This window comes from Trichosurus vulpecula, chromosome 7 (assembly GCF_011100635.1).
Source record: "Trichosurus vulpecula isolate mTriVul1 chromosome 7, mTriVul1.pri, whole genome shotgun sequence".
Lineage (NCBI taxonomy): Eukaryota > Metazoa > Chordata > Mammalia > Diprotodontia > Phalangeridae > Trichosurus > Trichosurus vulpecula.
This window is the reverse complement of record NC_050579.1, coordinates 116,027,711-116,048,015: the sequence shown is the minus strand read 5'-3', so window position 1 is coordinate 116,048,015 and position 20,305 is coordinate 116,027,711. Positions and strand designations below refer to the sequence as shown.

At 37.1% G+C, this 20,305-nt stretch overlaps 1 protein-coding gene across 1 annotated transcript in view; it reads left to right on the top strand.

The window, feature by feature from the left end:
- ADGRG6 (adhesion G protein-coupled receptor G6) overlaps nucleotides 1-20,305 on the top strand; it is a 168,879-nt gene that overhangs the window by 66,159 nt on the left and 82,415 nt on the right. Inside the window, 9 exon segments of the mRNA XM_036768775.1 lie at nucleotides 11,640-11,981; nucleotides 15,939-16,020; nucleotides 16,022-16,076; nucleotides 16,078-16,138; nucleotides 16,141-16,209; nucleotides 16,212-16,265; nucleotides 16,268-16,458; nucleotides 16,460-16,489; nucleotides 16,491-16,560. Coding sequence (XP_036624670.1) covers nucleotides 11,640-11,981; nucleotides 15,939-16,020; nucleotides 16,022-16,076; nucleotides 16,078-16,138; nucleotides 16,141-16,209; nucleotides 16,212-16,265; nucleotides 16,268-16,458; nucleotides 16,460-16,489; nucleotides 16,491-16,560 — 954 coding nt within the window.

Sequence of the window (20,305 nt, the reverse complement as noted above, 5' to 3'; positions counted from 1 at the left end):
TTCTTTACTTCAGCCTCTTAGCTAGCTTGACTTCCTTCAAGACTCAAATCAAATTCCACTTTCCTTAATGGTCCTTTTTTCCTCTCTTCTCCCTTCCAGTCGCTTCTTTCTGAGATTACTTCCATATATTTTCTAAATATCTTATATGACATATCTCTCCCATTAAGATAAGAACATATACATTTTTGCTTTTCTTCATATCCTTAGTACAGTTCTAAGCACACAAGCACTTAATAAGTACATGCTGACCGTAGAATGAATTTCCTTCAAAACTGAGAGAAAATAGACTTGCATATGAGGTGAAGAGAATAGGAACTTGACTTATTTCTTGTAAATTCAGCTCAGATTGGAGTCAGATAAGTAGAGAAAGTTCATTTTGTAACAATTACCTTTAAAAACACAAAGAAATTTTCTAACAAAAGCTTTTAATGTTTTAGGTTTGTAAGCTAAATGAGAGTTTAAATGTTTCTTTATTGTGAGCTATTAATTTCTAAAAGTAATTTTCATTAGTAATGAAGTAATCTGAAGTAATGAGACAGATGGCATTTTTAAACATGTTGGGTCCCACATGTAAAATGGAAAGTTTTACTAAGAAACTATTCTGCCTTTGCTTTTTTTGGTCATCAACAATAAGCAGTGTTTTTCTCCTTAGATGTTTCCTACTACCGAAGCTGTTTATATGAAAAAGTGTCCTGTTATGGACAAAATGACATCAGTCTTGTCTATACTTTGCTCACTCCAAGCTTTGGGCCTTTTTTCATGCTTCCATTTATATGCACAGACCTGAGTTTTTTGTATGCCCTTAAATTAAAGGCTATTTTGGAAAGTTTGGCTCAAGTTAGATACTGCTTATCCAAGTTAAAAGTCAATTCTCAATTAACTAAACCAACTACTGGAGAGTATGTGGTTAAGCCCCAAATCTTTAGTTATTGGTTTAAGCTTACCTATTTTCCTTTTATAATATAAAATAAGCAGTAATATTAAAAACAAAATCAACTTTACATTGCTAATAGAACTGGGAATGGTCAGGTTATAAGAAGGAATGGGCAAGGATGGTTTTCTCCTGAAAAATGAAGGATTTCCTGTTTATATGTTATAATTTAAGCCCAAAATATGACTAACATCAACATTAATCACTTGTGGATTCAAGAAGTCAGAATTTCATTTAGCCAGCTTATGATAATATCAACTTATGGCATGTGTTAAAACTTTCTGGTTAATCTATTTTTAATTGTGGCCTGTAGTATTACCTGGTTAAAGGCAGTAGTCATTCAATCTATATTACAGGTATGACTTAATCCATTTGAAAATAGCTTCTCTAAAATTACCAAGTTTAATAAGAAATAGTATTTTAGTCACTTGTAATTGCCCCAAAGTTAGCTGTTCAGTTGACATCACTAATTTCTGCATATTGGTTTAATCAGTCTATTACTGTCTTATGCTTACTGTAAGTAACTTGACAGTGGCTGTCAGATGTTCTTTTGTTCATCATGCCATTGGTTCTTCCGTGTTAGTTTGTGATATTTAAGCTCGTAGTCTATGGTGCTGTGCCCTCTTGCTGTCATTTTTATGACCCTTTAGAGTTAGATTTTGCCAATATGGCTCATTCTTTTTTTGCCTTTTTTGAAAAAAAAAGACTAATAAGTAATGAGAATGTTATAAATATAGGTAGGTGGTACAGTGGGTAGAATGTCAGGCTTGGTGTCAGGAAGACTGATTTCAAATCTGTACTTAGACATCGATTAGCTCTGTAATCCTAAGCAAGTCATTTAACTTTTGTTTGCCTCAGTTTCTTCATCTGTAAAATGAGGATAATAGCAGCACCTATTCCCCTCCACCTTAGGTTTTGTTTCTGAGGATCAAATGAAATAGTTATTGCAAAATCCTTAGCACAGTGCCTGGTACATACTAAGCACTATAAAAATGTTAACTTTTATTATATAGTATATCTGAATTTCAGCAAACTATTTCAGAAAAGATTTTCTTATGACATTTTCTCATGGAAAAGATGGAAAAAATGTGACTTGTTTATAATGTAGTTAGGTTGAGTCATAAATGGTTGGACTATATGCTCTGTGTTAACTAAGACAGGCATGTTAACCTGAAAGGAGGCCTATAATTGCGTGCTTCCAGATTCTTTTCTTGGTTTTCTCCTGATGAACTTTATTTTTTTAATCAGTGACTTGAGTGGAGATATTAATGGCACACTGATTAGATGTGTGAGTGAATGATACAAAGTTCATACACTGAACGGCAGAATCAGGGTACAAAAAGATTAGAAACCATGCTACACTGAACTAAATTGAACAAGAAGAAGCTTAAAAGAGGTAAATATAAAAATTATGCAATTGATATAAAACATAATCAATATGCAAAGTATAATAACAGGGAGACTTGACTAGACAAAAGTATGTGAATTAGGAATTTTACTCAAATGCAAGCTCACTGTGCATCAGAAATTTAAGGTGGCCTTCCAAAAAACTTACTGTCATTTTGGACTTCAGGGATAGAAATAGTCAGAATCAAGGGCCAGGTAATAGTCCCACTGTACCCTACATTAGATTCCCTACTGAATACATTTTCAATGTATTTTCAATACTGACAAACTGAATGATATCCAGTGAAAGATGATCAGCATGATGAGAATATATGACATGGTAGCCAACAAAACTACAGCAACATAAAACTGCTTTAAGAAAAGCATACCTTGGGGCAGCTGGGTGGCAAAAAAGAAGAAAGGCATAACTTAAACATCCATGAATTGGAAGGTAATAGGTCCTCTGTACTCTGCCCTTATCAGACCATGTCTAAAGTTCACTTCTGGACACTATATCTTAGAGAGCTGCGCAGTATCTAGAGAAAGGCAACTATGATGCTGAAGTACTTCAAGAAAATGTCATATGAAGATGAATTGAAGGAAAAGGCAGCCCTTAATCTAGAGAAGCCTGGGGTGGGGGTTAATAATAGCTATATTTAAGTATATGAAAGGCTGCCATGTAGAAGAGAGATTAGGCTTATTATGTTTGGCTAAAGGGTATAAGGAGGAGTGATGGGTGGAAATTGCAAAAGGGAAAAACTTCCTAAAAATGAGAAGCTATCCAAAGTGAAATGGGCTGCTTTGGAAGGTAATGGGTCTACTTTGTTCCAGAAGGCAGAAATAACTAAGACTAATGGGTGGAAATTATGGTGAGCCAAGATCTCCTGTCCTGTAGGGAAGAGTTTTCTAAAATTGAACATTGTCCAAAAAAAAGAAATGATTTTCCTTTTGAGGTAGGGAGTTCTACATCATAGAAGTATTCAAGTGGTGGCTTGATGATCAGATAGCTTTAAAAAGAATGAATGGGTTCCTGCACTGGTGGGGGTCAGACTAAATGTGGTTGTTCTTCTCTCTTTCCTGTTGGTATTAATTATTGCCTGCAGATAATACTGATGAAGCCTGTCAGAAGTTGAATATATTGATTGTGGTACATAGCTGCATTATTATTTTATAGGAAGTTGGGTATGAGCCCTATCCTGCCAGTATCTAGCTGGGCCTGGACATTTTTGCTTAATTAATGCCAAGTTCTATCAGCTAGCTGCTCTAGGGATATGCTTGATCTGGTTTTCTACATTTTGTTCCATCTAAAAATAATTAGTTAATGTTTGTTTAGCTTCTGTGTCATGAGAACCATTATGAAAGATAAATCTGAGGTCTGTTATTTAGTGTAGTGGCATCAGAGGGCTAGACCAGTTGCTTTCCAGTTTCCACTTGAATTATTTAAACAAAAATGAATAAACTCGTGAAGAGAGAGGTTGATCACCCACCAACTCCATACTATTGTAGGAACTTTATTCATTTGCCAATGCTAAGCTCATTTACTTGTAAATGATTCATTTCTGGAGCAGTACAAGAAAATCTCTATTGTGGAGGGGAGAAGAGCTCCCCAAGATCCACATTTCCCAGTGTTACCAGACATTGGCTGCTATAAGTGGCACTTTGTGTGTGTGTGTGTGTGTGTGTGTGTGTGTGTGTGTACATGTGTGTGTGTTTGAGAGAAACATAGATGGACAGATAGGCAGATAGAGAGAGACTGAGACAGAGATAGAGAAAGACAGAAAGGCAGAGACAGAGGTGGGAAAGGAGAGACAGAGAGGTGGTGGCAGGGGGATTCAAGCAGAGAGAACAGAAAAAAGAGAGAGAGTACAAAAAGAAGGCAAGAGAATAAGAGCAAAAAGAGAGAGAGAGAAGATAAAGGAATAGGGAAAGAGAGACAGAAAGAGAAATGTAAAGAGGAAGAAGCAGAGATATAGAGAGACCAAATAGAAATATTGAGAGAATGTACAAAAGGAAGGAGGGAATATAAAAAGAAAGAGAGAGTAGATCAAAAAGAGGGGAGGAGAGGACAGTCAGAGGCAGAAAAAAGACAGGCAGAGACATAGAAAGAGGCAGAGAGACAGAAAACGGAAATGTTGAGAGAAGGTGTATTAAAAGATGGAGAGGGGCAGAGCCAAGATGGCTGCTGGAAAGCAGGGACTAGCATGAGCTCCCCGCCGAGTCCCTCCAAAAACCTATAAAAAATGGCTCTGAACCAATTCTAGAACTGCAGAACCCACAAAATAGCAGAGGGAAGCAGGGCTTTAGCCCAGGACAGCCTGGATGGTCTCTGGGTGAGGTCTATCCCCCACGGAGCTGGGAGCAGAGCAGAGCGGAGCAGAGCCCAGTGTGGGCGGTGCAGACCAACCAGACCAGGAGCCCAGCGGAGCGTGCCCTAGTGCCCTGAATCAGTGAGCTGCAGCAGTTACCAGACTTCTCAATCCACAAACACCAAAGACAACAGAGAAGGTTAGTGGGAAAAGCTGCAGGAGCAGGAGTTCACAGTTCTGCCACTGTCCCAGGGGCAGCAGAGGTGGGGCAGCTACAGAACTATAGCTCCAGTTGCTTCCGGCCCCAGGCCCACCTGGTGGGAGGAATTAAGTGGCGGATCAGAGCAGGAGTGAAGAGCCTGATGAAGATCTAAGCCCAGTCCGGGTTGGGGGTTTTTGGGAAAGGAGACGTGCTGGTGTGGCAGAGCTGGCGCATCCCCTCAAGCTTGGAATATAGTTCTCTTACCTCTACAAGCAGTCATACCCCACTGAAAAACTCGAGGGTCAAGTTAGTTGGTTGGGAACATGGCCAGGCAGTGAAGACGCACCTAGATTCAGTCTCAGACTTTGGAATTTTTCTTTGGTGACAAAGAAGACCAAAACATACAGGCAGAAGAAGTCAACAAAGTCAAAGAGCCTACAACAAAAGCCTCCAAGAAAAACATGGAAGAGCTCAAAAAGGATTTGGAAAAACAAGTTAGAGAAGTAGAGGAAAAATTGGGAAGAGAAATGAGAAGGATGTGAGAAAACCATGAAAAACAAGTCAATGACTTGCTAAAGGAGACCCAAAAAAAATACTGAAAAATATACTGAGAAAAACAACACCTTAAAAAATAGACTAACTCAAATGGCAAAAGAGCTCCAAAAAGCCAATGAGGAGAAGAATGCCTTGAAAGGCAGAATTAGCCAAATGGAAAAGGAGGTCCAAAAGACCACTGAAGAAAATAGTACCTTAAAAATTAGATTGGAGCAAGTGGAAGCTAGTGACTTGATGAAAAATCAAGATATTATAAAACAGAACCAAAGGAATGAAAAAAAGGAAGACAATGTAAAATATCTCATTGGAAAAACCACTGACCTGGAAAATAGATCCAGGAGAGATAATTTAAAAATTATTGGACTACCTGAAAGCCATGATCAAAAAAAGAGGCTAGATACCATCTTTCAAGAAATTATCAAGGAGAACTGCCCTAATATTCTAGAGCCACAGGGAAAAATAGAAATTGAAAGAATCCATTGATTGCCTCCTCAAATAGATCCCAAAAGGAAATCTCTTGGGAATATTTTTGCCAAATTCCAGAGCTCCCAGATCAAGGAGAAAATAGTGCAAGCAGCCAGAAAGAAACAATTTGAGTATTGTGGAAACATAATCAGAATAATCCAAGATCTAGCAGCTTCTACATTAAGAGATCGAAGGTCTTGGAATACGATATTCCGGAGGTCAATGGAGCTAGGATTAAAACCAAGAATCACCTACCCAGCAAAACTGAGTATCATGCTCCAAGGCAAAATATGGATTTTCAATAAAACAGAGGACTTTCAAGCTTTCTCAGTGAAAAGACCAGAGCTGAATAGAAAATTTGACTTTCAAACACAAGAATCAAGAGAAGCATGAAAAGGTAATCAAGAAAAAGAACAAGAAAAAGAAATTGCAAGGGACTCACTAAAGTTGAACTGTTTTGTTTACATTCCTACATGGAAAGATGATGTGTATGATTCATGAAACCTCAGTATTAGGGTAGCTGAAGGGAATATGCATATATATATATGTTTATGTATATATATGTATATGTGAGTGTGTATGTATGAATATGTATGTGCATATATATATATATATATATAGAGAGAGAGAGAGAGAGAGAGAGAAAGAGAGAGAGAGAGAGAGAGAGAGGGCACAGGGTGAGTTGAAGATGAAGGGAAGATATCTAAAAGAAATAAAATCAAATTAAGGGATGAGAGAGGAATATATTGAGAGAGGGAGATAGGGAGAGATAGAATGGGGTAAATTATCTTGCATAAAAGTGGCAAGAAAAAGCAGTTCCGTAGGAAGAGAAGAGAAGGCAAGTGAGGGGTAATGAGTGAATCTTGCTCTCATCAGATTTGACCTGAAGAGGGAATACCATACATACTCAATTGGGTATCTTACCCCACAGGAGAAAAGGAGGAAGAAGATTAAAAAAGGGGGGATGATAGAAGGGAGGGCAGATGGGGGTGGAGGTAATCAAAAACAAACACTTTCGAAAAGGGACAGGGTCAAGGGAGAAAATTCAATAAAGGGGGATAGGTTAGGGAGGAGCCAAAGATAGTGAGTCTTTCACAACATGAGTATTGTGGAAGGGTTATACATAATGATACACATGTGGCCTATGTTGAATTGCTTGACTTCTTAGGGAGGGTGGGTGGGAAGGGAAGAGGGAAGAGAATTTGGAACTCAAAATTTTAAAAACAGATGTTCAAAAACAAAAAAAAAAGTTTTTGCATGCAACTAGAAAATAAGATACACAGGCAATGGGGTGTAGAAATTTATCTTGCCGTACAAGAAAGGAAGCGAAAAGGGGATGGAAGGGGAGTGGGGTGACAGAAAGGAGGGCTGACTGGGGAACAGGGCAACCAGAATATATGCCATCTTGGAGTGGGTGAGAGGGTAGAAATGAGGAGAAAATTTGTAATTCAAACTCTTGTGAAAATCAATGCTGAAAACTAAATATATGCAATAAATTAAAAAAAACCAGAAAAAAGATGGAGAGAATTAAAAAAGGAAGAGAAGAGCAACAAAAAGAAAGGAGGGAAGGAGAGAGCAACAGAGACAGAGAGGAGTTTTCTTTACATCAAGTGAAGTTTAGGGAAAGGTTTCTAATAACTCACATGGTTTGGATCTTTTGCTCTTCCTCAGCTGAATATGGAATGCTTTCATACCACAGCAATTGTGGGTTCACTTCTGTCTCAATCTGGTTTAAACCATTAAGCAAAACTACAAAAATGAAAATGGGCTTTAGGCCCAGTGTGTGTGTGTGTGTGTGTGTGTGTGTGTGTGTGTGTGTGTGTGTGTGTGTGCGCGTGTGCTCCCGGGCATCATTGAGAAGGAAGCAGGTATCAGAGTATATGGTTGAGTGAAATTTTGAAATACTATTGTTTCTCTTTAGAATGCTTTTGTTAGGGATCCTTGTCTGTTATAGCTCTCAAATTTCCTTCGTCTATCTGAATTGTCTGAATTAGAAAGGTAATCAGAAAGCTTGTGTAATGTCACAAATCCTATTTGATGAGACTTTAGAATCCTTATGATACTCATGAATACATTCTAATTCCCCAGGCAGCATGGTAGAGTAGAAAGAGACTAGTCTTGGAGTCAGAACACTTAAGGTTCGAGCCTTGGCTGTGTCACTGTGACCTTTTATTCATCACTTAGCCTTGCTTCTCCTATTCGTAAAATAGGGATATTGCACTACTCATCTCAGAGATCTGTTACAACAGGAGGGATTTGCAAACAAACCACTGTGTAAAAAGCAAGTTGTTATCATTATTCTTAACTTTGTTGTTGGTTATTCTTTTTAGACATATCTGACTCTTTTTGACCCCATTTGGGGTTTCCTTGGCAAAGACTGGAGTGGTTTGATATTCCTTTGTCCAGCTCATTTTACATATGAGGAAACTGAAGCAAATAGGGTTAAGTGACTTGTCCAAAGTCACACAACTAATAAGTGTCTGAGCCCAGATTTTAACTCAGATTTTCTTGACCCCAGGCCTGGCACTCTATTCACTGTGCTGCCTAGCTGCCCCATTCTTAACTTTACCAGACCATTGAAGAGGCTACTGTGAGACAGCTATCCAATAACTCATGGGCTAAATTGTGGAGATTGAGAACAATTATGGCCCACAGTCTTGGAAGAGCTTCCTAATGACTTCCCATCATGATGTTTATACAAAGGGGAGGATAAAGGAACAAACATTTCTTAAATGCCTATTGTGTGCCAATCACTCAGCATTTTAGAAATATTATCAATATTCTCTCATTTGTCAAAAGACAAAAGAGCTGTTCCTTTATTAGGATTAGTGATAAGCCACGATGTATGATTAAAGTGCAGTAATTTTTGTGTGTTTGTGTGTGTGTGTGTGTGCGTGTGTGTGTGTACCAAACAGATTATTTCAACCTACGACCTCATTTCCAAGGAGGCAGTCACCAGACCAGATAGCTTAATTAAGTCTTTCTGCTTTCCTGAATTATTGGTGCATGTATATATTTCCTGCATACTTTTATAAAAGTAAATAACTAGATTAGATTTTGTATATATTTATCATAATTTTGTTTTCCTTCTAAATAAAGAATATGGTAAAACAATTATTACCTCAACCAAGTTTCTCTGTGTTGAAAGCAGCTAAAATACATATCTGTCTTTATTTATCCTTTGGGACCTGAAATTCCTTTCCAGAAGGATAATAAAGAATGTGGTATTTGCTTATTGCAGTGAGGTACTAGGATAAGTGGGTGGAGTAAAAACAAAAATTTCCATTTTAGAAAACCAGAGAGAAATAAAATATAGAATTTTTGACTTTACATATATAAATAGTGTATATTTTGTTTAATTAATATTGGTAGTTTAGGCTTTGTCTTACAGATTTTAGATTGTTGAATATTATATTTAACTATATAAGCTTTTATGGGTAAAAACATCCAGAATATTTATATACACAAACATGTTTTGGGGAATTATTTTTTTTATGTTGGTAGAGTCACTGAATTTTTTTCATAAACCATAGGTGTAAACCCCTATTTATGTATAATCATATATGTATAAATACATATGTGTGCATGTGTGTGTCTTTGTGGATATCTTGAAACAGATTTTCCAATGTCACAAGCTACATGTGAGGAAAAAGCAGTCATCTTTGCAAGCTATGCTAACTCTGTCAGCATCGGTTATTTAACTGAATTAGCAATTTTCTTAAGTACTAAGATCTTAGCATAACAGTTTAAAATTCTTTCAAGGAAATGCTTCTGTCTTTGGAGTAACTTAATAATAGGCAATATTTATTTTCCATTGTGGGACAAAGAAATTACTATACGTTATTGGATTCAATTGAGCAGACATTTATTTGGTGTATACTATGGACCTACTAACGCACTTCCATGCTAGGGTTATACAGATGAGGAAATGAAAAAGCTAGTAAATTAATCAATAAACATTTATTAAGTGCTTACCATGAGGGGGGATACAAAGACCAAAATAAAATGGTCCTTGCCCTCAAAGTACTTACATTCTAATGAAGAATACAATGTGAACATAACTATCTATCTACACATTTACATATATGTGTGTGTGTGTATGTATATGTGTGTGTGTATGTGTGTGTGTGTTATATACAATGAATGCAAGATTGTTTCATGAGGGGGGCACAAGTAGCTGGGGAGTCCCATCCTCTAGGAGTGTGTACTCTAACAGAGGTGACAAGATATATTTAAAAGTAAGTAAGAATGGTGCAGGGTAGAATGTGATGCAGAAAGTCGAGAAAAGTGCTAAAAGAAAAATTTAGGAGGAAGACATTTGGGAAGACCTTATAGAAAAAGTGGTACCACAATTGATCCTAGAAAGAGGAGACGAATTTAAAAAAGAGAAAGGTAGAGTAAAAAACATTTTAGGTTTGGGGGAATGGCCTGCAAGAATTGATGGAGCCAGGTCTGGGATTGGAAAATAGTTTGGCAGGTTTACCTGAAATATAGAATCCATGAAGGAAATAGTATGAAATAAAGCAGCAAACATATTCTGAAACCAAAATGCAAAGGGCCTTGAATACCAACTTGAGAAATTTTTGTCGATTTAGCTTTATGAAACCAAATTAGGTGTTTGTTTCAGTAAAGTTACAAAATTTTGAAAGTAGCTCAAATTATATTCCCCTCATCAAATTACTTTAATGAGTAAAAAATGAATATCTGGAAATCTCAGGAATACTGACAAGGGCTACAAGATGAATATGAAATTGATTATGTGCTTAGAAATTTCAACTAAAAATACAAAAATACTTCCTACTTCACACTTGGTCATGTAAAAGGTAAAAGGGAGACACTAAAGGGTTTTGCAAAAAGGGGAGTGATGTTATCAGACATATATTGAAGGATTAATATAGCAGCTGTATGAAGGATAAGAGGCAGCATAGCATGGCATAGTAAATATATAACTGCTGGCTCTGAAGCCAGTAATACCTGGATTCAAGTCCTGTTTCTGACTTATACTGGGTATGTGATCCTGGGTAATTCATTTAACCTCTCAATGCCCTTCGCAACTCTCTTTATATATTGCGGAAAAGGTACAAACTTACATTGATAGAGGGAGTTCCTCACCAGAAGCAACCAGGATTGATAAAAAGACAGGTGTAGTCAGAGAAAAAGTAAGAAAGGGAAGAAGAGAGAAAGGAAGGAAGGGAGGAAATGAGGGAGGGAAGAAGGAAGGAAAGAAAGAAAATAAAGAAAGGAAGAATTGGCTATTTCTTTTTCCAGCACCTTAAGACAAAGTCTCTGGATGCTTTCTCTCCATCTCCAGCTTCTTTATAATTTTCGTGACAGGTAGCACAACAGATTAAGTGATAGACTTGGACTATTACCTCACACTCTTACTACCTGTGTGACCCTTGTCAAATAATTTCATCTCTCTGAGCCTCAGTTTCCTTCTCTGTAAAATGGAAATAATAATAATACCATGCATCTCACAAGGTGGTCATAAGGATCAAATTAGATAACAAGTGCAAAGTACTTTGCAAACCTTAAAGAGTTACATAAATATCAGCAATTATTATCATCCTTCTCAAATACTGTATTCCTTTACTTTTCTAGATATCTGTGTATATTTTTTCTCTGTCATGTGTTCATATTACTTATTAATTATAATTCTAAAATCATTACCATAGTCATAACTCTGTGTATTTGTAACCTATATTTGAATACTCCTAATGTATTAGACATTGCTTCTATCTCTACTCTTGCTGCTTCCCACCCTTTACGTTCTTTTCTTTGTTTTGTCCACCAGTTTGGGGGTGTGCCAACTGCAGGGTGACGCTCTCCAGCCCTTCTGGGACTTTTACCTCTCCGTGCTACCCCAACGAATACCCAAACAGCCAGGTTTGCATGTGGACACTCCGAGCTCCAACTGGATACATCATTCAGATAACATTTAATGATTTTGATATTGAAGAAGCTCCCAATTGCATTTATGATTCATTATCCCTTGACAATGGAGAAAGCCAGAATAAATATTGTGGAGCAACTGCCAAAGGTTTATCATTTAACTCAAGTGCGAATGAGATGCATGTGTCCTTTTCAAGTGATTTTAGCATCCAGAAGAAAGGCTTCAATGCCAGCTATATCAGAGGTATGTAAACTGAAAGAAGTGCCAAGCTTCTGCTTTTATTTAACACGTGTTACAATAAACAGACAACAGAATCTGAAGACAGACTTAAGCTCTTTTGTGTGTAAGTGTATGATTTGAATTTGACTTTCAGGGCAAGTGTGTGTCAAAAGTGCACAACATATAGATATTAGGTCCAGGATTTGGATACAGTAGGACTGTATTATTTTAGACTGTTTAGATGTAGAAGACATAAAGACTATTTGGAACACACACAAGTATTTTCTCTGTTAGTAATTAGGTCTTTGTAATTACAACATTAACTCAGCAGTCAATTTAAAACACCCACCCTTGTGGATTACTTTTTGATTTTTGTAATGCTGCCCTTTCAAGATTTATACTAGGGTACAAGATAGAATGTGAGCATGCTAATTATTATAAATAAGGCATTATAGAGTAACAACTTTGATATTAAGATAATAGGTCCTGTTAATGCCCTGGTCTCCACACTCCCGCTACTTTTTCTTGGGATTCAATTTGGGTAATTGAACATAGACTGTCTAAGTGACCTTGGACAAATTACTTAATCTCTCAATACCTCAATACCTCTCTTAGATGATAATTAACAGGACAGGTGCTGATCTGCCCTGGTAGAGGGAGTTTGCATATAGGGACCAATGAAATCCCAGGACAGGTCCAGTAAAAAAAAAAGTTACATTGTTTTCTCCTCTAAGAAGAATTACGAAGTATATTCATAATTCAACTTTACAAACCTAAGTAAATATTATGGCTTTTAAATGTAAGAATCTTATGAGACTTTTGGCTCTAGGGAAAGAAAAAAAAATAACTTTCAGAATAATCTCGTGATGAACCTCAAGTAATCAGAGCAAAATACTTCCAAAATTCTCGAGGGAGATGATGTTTTCACTATGGTATGCTATTTTATTTACCATAGCACATACGTGGCTTCTTGAAAATTACTCATATCTAATACTGTATGTGACATACCCTTCAAGCATGTTTTAAACTGTGATCCTGGTTACTTGAGAAAGGAATAGAAATGATTTTCTTCTTCACAGTTGGGAATGTCTTAAACAGCACAGAAGGGAGAAGGCCCTATTTTCAACTCCTAGATCTTTTTATTTTATACTGTTTGTACCCAGCTTAAGAAAAAGCATATGCTGATGCCACTGAAAAACTTCAAGGAGGCCATTTTAGGATGGCAGTTAGAAACTCAAGTCTTTATTTCATTTAACTCGCCTGCTGAGAGGGTCAAGGGTCACTGATACTATCCTCACCCCTCCCCACATGTGGATGACACAGATTTATTCTTCAGAATTCCTAGCCTTCTTATTCATCCCTTATTGGAAAGAAAAGTTGACTTTGTTGTTATTTAAATGGGGAAGTTTTACATTCTTATAAGTTGTTTAAAAAGTTTTTCATTTCAACAATAGGTTGTTAATCTCATTCTCCATTTTTGAACTTAGAATTGTCATGGCAGTTGTTCTGACATTGAAATGAACCAATAAATAAAACAGCATTAAAAGGATAATATTTGAGAGCAGAGAAAATATTCACGGGATGACAAAATGCTAGAAGGAGGATACTTTTTTTGGCTTCTCCCATGGCAAACGCCTCTGTTTAAAAATGATCATTATGAACCCAATCCAAGAAAATTTTGATTGTCTGCATTTACCTATCAGCACCAAGCTGGATTGGATCCTAAGGGGAGAAAGATTCAGAATCTGAAAACCCATCTTTGGTTTGGTGACTTAGCAGCTTTGGGCAAATCACTTAGTCTATCTACTTTTCAGGGATAGCCTGTAGAAAAGAAATTATGGTTTTTCTGCTTGGCTCTAGAGGACAGATCTAAGGACAGGTAGAAGTGGCCAAGAAAAATATTTCAGCTTGATATAAGGAAGAATTTACTAACAATTAAGAGTTATCCAAAAATGGAAATGGCTACTTTGAGAGGTATTAGACTCTCAAATGTTCAGTTGTTGAATATGTGTAAAAGCTACTCTTAGTCCACTCAGATCTCACAGTCTTGTGAATTCTTTTTTGAAAAGGTTTTCTAATTCACCTTTACTTTGTATTGGATCTATTGCTCAGGCAAGTGGAGAAAAACAGAAATATATTTTCCCATTTCTGGTCCTTTTTTTTTCTTTTTATTCAGAGGATTCCTTTCATATTTTTTGTTCCTTTACAATCCATCTTGAAAGAGCCAAAATTTCTCAGTTATTTGAATGGGAAACAGTTGAAAATTTGATGAAGAGAGAAAAAAAATTGCTTGAAGCAAACTTTATATCTTTTTTCTTCTCATCTCTCCAGATAACCCTGATTTTAATTTGATAAAAAGATAGGCAAAGTCTATTCTTGTGGAAAAGATGGAGTGAAATAGGATAGAACAGGTAGGTGGGTTCAGAACTTGTGGTTTCAGTGACAATATTAGACCATATCTGGTGAGCTACAGGTAATTATTCTAGATGACAAGATCTCTCTCTCTCTCCCCTCTTCTCTCTCTCTCTCTCTCTCTCTCTCTCTCTCTCTCTCTCTCTCTCTCTCTCTCTCTCTTTCTCTTTCTCTCTCTCTCTCTTTCTCTCTCTCTCCCTCTCTCTCCCTCCCTTCTCTCCCCCTCCCTTTCCTCCCTCCCTCCCTCCCTCTGTCTCCCTCTCCCCCCCACATCCTACAATCTATCTCAAGTCTTTACATGCTTGCTTACCCCTTATCTGGGTTACTTTACTACTCATCAATGTCCTTCTAAGATATAATAACCATAACTGATAAGTCTAATAGATGGCAGAAAAGTGGCACTCATCTCAAATATATTCAGTGCTGAAGGATACTCCTGAAATCAATGGAACATTGTACAAAAATTATCATCAGGAGTAGCAACTCTCCCTAAAATCCATACGATTCCCTCACAAGAATGAGATAGGGACTGGACCTATGATTTCACTCTTACAGGAAACTTCTGAGTAAAAAAAAAAAACTCCCTTTTATCAATGCAGCTCAGCACCTTCTCTGAGATTTTACATGATTAATTATATTATACATATCACATATGTATAGGAACTGAAGAGGACTTACAGTAGGTAGGTGGGTAAACTTAAAGGGTTGCAGACCATGCCATTTGGAAACAGATTGATCAGTGCATTTAGTATCTTTTCTCTTCTATTCCCATTTTGGTTAGCTTGGTTTCTGTTAGTCTCCCTTTATGAATGAGAACTGACTTCATTTGTTCTCAACTGAGTATATTAGCATGAAGAGAAGTAGAAATATCTATGGTGTAGGGGGCACAACTGGAAAATGTAAGAAAGGCATTGCATTTGAATTTTGTTTTAAAGAAAGATTTTTCTCCTAATTAAAAAAATAAAAACAAAACTATGTGCCAGTAAAATTGCCCTTTTCTCCTTTCTGAATCTTAAAATACTGAAATGTAGAAACTGCACAGAATTATAACCTCCCTGATCGTGCGTGGGTGTTTTCCACAGTTCAAATATTGAAATCTGTTCGCTAGTTAGTGACTTGGCTGTTTTGAGTCCCCAGGGTTTTGAATTGTGATCTGGCCAAGGCTTTGAATGAGTAGGGATTCCCTTTGTTGGGCCTTCTCTGTGCTGCCTCATGTTATAAATAACTCAGTATTTGCCCCCATAGCTTGCAAATAGCTAGTGAAAAGAAGGCTTGATAGGGGTGAGCCTTAAGACTAGAGGTTTAATCCAAGGAGAAATTATTTTAGAAAGTGATCATCATAGAAAAGTGATGAAGCCCAGTGTAGGAGATATTAGCCATGAGTAGGTAATAATAGTGGGATGATCAAAGGAAGAGGTGGGAGTAGCAAAGAATGAGAGAAAGTAGGGTTCGAGTGAATTGATCTAAAAGCAGGGGGATCTGATTAGGGTTTAACAAGTCCCTGTTCCAAAACTAACTTGCATTGCAACTCTGTGTTCTCTCTTTTGTTGTTGCTGTGTTCTGTCCTAGTTGCTGTGTCCCTGAGGAATCAGAAAGTCATTATTCCCCAGACCACAGATGCTAACCGGGTGTCTGTTGCAAAACTGTCTCGATCCAGAACTCAGTGCATTCACTGTGTGCTTCGAAGCAACGAAAATTGGCAATGAAAGACAATGATTGGATAGCTTTCTCCTACTCAGATGCTTTATCAACACAATTATTGAGCTTTGGAAGGCCAAAACAGGGTACTTCCTCTCTATCTCTGGTGTGGAATGCTTGCTAAACAAGGTGTTATCGGTAGATTCAAGGAAGACATTTTCACAGAAAACTTTGAACAACTGTGCCTAACTTGGAATAGCTCTTAGGCTCTGTCAGCGTGAATTTCAAAAGGAGTTATGAAACAGTTATATGCAATTCTACCATTAGCAAGGTTATTCCTGGGAATGGGAAATTGCTGCTGGGCTCCAACCAAAATGAAATAGCCTCTTTAAAAGGGGACATTTACAACTTTCGTCTTTGGAATTTTACCATGAATTCCAAAACTCTGTCCCAACCTCAGCTGTAATGTGAAAGGGAACGTTGGTCGACTGGCAAAATGATTTTTGGAATATCCCGACCTCAGTTCTGAAAGCTGAAAACAACCTAAGTTGTGGTAAGTATGTATAGCAAAATATCTTTCCTTCCTGAGCCCCTCCCCATTGTTCAGAAAAATTGTTTGCCTGCAATAAATTAACATCTGCCATTAAAAAGGAGAAAGGTTTTTCCCCCCTTCATAAGTATATTTGTCCTTTTTCAACTTGCCCACTCAGCGCTGCAAAATGTAATTTTTGCTATGGGGTTTGTTTGTTCTTTTTAAAAACATTTAATCAAATCCTTCTGGTCTCATCATTCCTCGCTTCCCATGTGTCACATGATATTTACTGATCTATCATTAACATATTTATACTTCTATTTTTTAGTCACCATATGATCTAAATAGGAAACTTAATAATTAGATTTAAAACAGTGGAAAGTACTAAATAGCCATAAGGTCTCTATTCTTGCCTAGAAAATATTGCCTAAATAAAAAAGGAGTTAAGCTAATGAGGTTAACTGTTTTTTTGGGAAGGAAATCCACCTTAAGTTTAAAAAAAAAAATAGACAAGATCAGTAGGCACTGAGACAATCATTTGATAGCCTTTATACATAGAAACTACTGTTTTACAATTATCCTTGAGATCCAGAAGGACCCTGACTCTGTAAATAACAACAGAGAAAAGTTCCAAGTCAGGAGCAAACCATTTGACCTCTTATAGTATCTTCTTTCGGTTATGTTTGATATTTTACATTACAGTCTTTAACTGAAGCACGTCAGATGGCAGAATGCAGATTATTTAAGTAAAGAGAACACTGAAGTCTTATTTCCCCACAGTATTAATAAAAATGTATGCAAGGAGCTTATCATCCTTTTAATTGTCAGTTCTGATTAATCTTTTCATCACCAGTAGTTTCCTAAACCAATGAAATCAGAGGTTGAAACCATCAGTAACACTTTACATACACAGTCAACTCTGATTATTCACGCAAACAGAAGGGAACTTGATTCTGACTCAAAATAATTTCTGCTTGAAGGAAAATAGTGCATTTATCTTAGAATAGGGCATAACTTGAGGAATTCACAGCACTTCGAACAAAGTAAGACAGCTATGGAGACGGATTCAGAGAGATCTAGAAAGTGAGAGCTTCTTGTCCCTCCTCCCACCAGACTTTCTCAGTCTGAAGGAACTGATTAGCTCCTGTTGGTTGCCCTCCCATTAAGTTTATTGACTGTCTGGGCCCACATTTCCCTGCAGGAGGTAGGAAGGCAATTAAGTGATGTGACTTCAGAGGTATTTCCTGGTGGTGGGTGGAAAGATGGTCAATAGTGACCCTCTTCCAGAGAGAGACCCAGAATGCTCTGAGGGCTGGGTGGTGTTCCCCACAGCTAGCCCTTCCCAATCCTGAAGTTATCACAAGCTGAACCTTCAAACTTAACCACAGTTCAGCTCATAGTAAACCCTCTGAAGCAACAGTCACTGTGGCAAGCACCAGGTGAATAAGCCAGCATGCACTTCCGGTATTTGAGTGCCCTCTGGTTTAGATGCCTAATTTTGCCAATCCCTGGCAGTCATTGAAAGGTCAGGGCATGAGCTACTTAAAGTGACTGTTTTCAGTTCCCCATAGTGACCCCTTTAAACAGATTTTTTCCAATTTTGGTAGCCCAGAGCTTCTGTTCTTTAAGTATCTAGAGAAAAAAAATGGAATTTCTTTACTGGCCCAGCCTCACCCTCCTTTGTTTGACTAGCTATGTACACAAGACCTAGGTAGGGCCAGTATCATCAGTAAGGCTATTCATTGTGAATCTAACTATGAAGATCAAACCAACTTTGCCCCTCTTTGTCTTTGAATGTCCCACCCAAGCCCCAATCACTACCATTTCTAAGTGAAGAAGTTCCTTCAAGGCCAAACTGAGGAGCCATGTTGGATCATAAGTTGGAAGGGACCTTAGAACTCATCAAATCCGATTTCTTTTTTTTGCAGAATGGAAAATAGAGACTCATAAGGGTGAAGTGACATACCACAGGTCACATAAGCAACAAATGGTAGAGCCTAGAATTGAACCCCAGTTCTCTGACTCCAAATTCTGTCATTTCCAGTGATCTATAATGCCTGAACCTCTCATATTTCACTCTTCATCCTTTGCCTGGCTTAAAATGATCATTCTCAGATTTTTCTAGCATATTCCTGGAACTTCTTTTTACAGTTATCACACTTTCTCTCGTACCAGAAATATTTGTGTATACATTATGGCAACCTTTTAGACTTTTACCCCTCTTAGAAAGTGGGTCTATGGTCTTATTAATTTTTGTATTCTCAATGCTCGTATACTTTGGGTCCATTAGATGGAGTTGTGATGTTATCTTCACTAGTTTATGTCAACTCTCTACATTCTCTAATTCTCATCCATGTCTTTCCTTAAATCCTCCATAAAGTATCCACTCAATACACTGGAGGACTCATATGGTTCTTTTAATATCTCAGACTTACCAACACGCCTTTGACTTTGTCCATCTGATAACTCTCATTCTCAATACTTGACAGGCCCCCTGGCTTTTCCAGAATCCAAATTTTATAGAACAAATCTGACGTTTTGACTGAATTCAAATTTTACTGAACAAATTTTTTTCTGTAAAATTTAGATTCAGTCTGAAGGTTGCACTTAAGAATCTAGAAGGCCACATGTGGCCTCAAGGCCACAGGTTCTCCACCCTTGCCATAGAACATTGTACACAATTAAGAAACATTTATTGATTGGATTGAACCAAGTTTGTTTTGTCAGTATGCCAAGAGCCGAAGAACCAAAGGAAATCCTTCTGACATCTGGTTTGAAATCTCCGTGTTTCATTTAGCAGCTTCATTGAGACCTCTCCCATAATACCTTATCTCTCCTAAACTTTACAACTTTCAAACATACTCCTATGGGTTCTGTATAGAAGTGTAACTTGCAGATGACTAAGTACATCAATATTGCCTTCTTCTAGGGAAATATATGTTCATATGCTCAATGGAATTTAACCCTGTTACTTTTACAATGGTCTTCCTGAATTCAAAGTGACTTTTAATGGCATCATTACTTTTACTCATGGCCTGGGTTATGTTTGAACAGAAATGATGGGGAGGGAATTTCCTGCTGCTTAATGATCAGCTTTGGGAGTTGAAGGACTGTGTCAGTTATAAACTGCCAGGAAATACCTGTAGCAGAGATTATTTCAATGCTTGTTAACTAAGCAGAACTGCAATAAATAAATAAATGAAATCATGTATTATTAGCATATTAACCTTTGTACCGCTCCACTCATTCCCCATCAAAACATTGCTATTCACTGATTATAGAAATTAATTTCCTTAAAACTAATGATCATGTAATAACCATTGGAGAAGTAGGATTGAATTCCAAACATTCCATTGAATTGGCCATGTGTGTTAAATATGCAGTTTTTATTCCAAGATCAACTCCCAGTAGAAAATGTAATGATTTTTCCAAGTGTGAATTATTAAAATAAATAAATTTGGAATTCAAAAGTAAGACAGTAAAACAAAACAATTCCTATTAAAATTGTGGCGCCTTGGATACACTTGATGAATCTCCCAGAGTGAGATCAGCATTCTCAGTAAAATTTTCATATATTTCAAGATCTGTATGCGTTTTCACAAACTTCTGTGGACATCTTAAAAATACTGCTGAGTTAAGAGATTTTCAGCAATTTTTATTTAGTTTCACTTTCCTCATAGGTCTCTTTTCTAAAACTCTAAATTTTTAGTTATTTGTATGGTTCTTTGCATCTTTATAATGTTCAAAATAATTTTTGTTCAGGAAT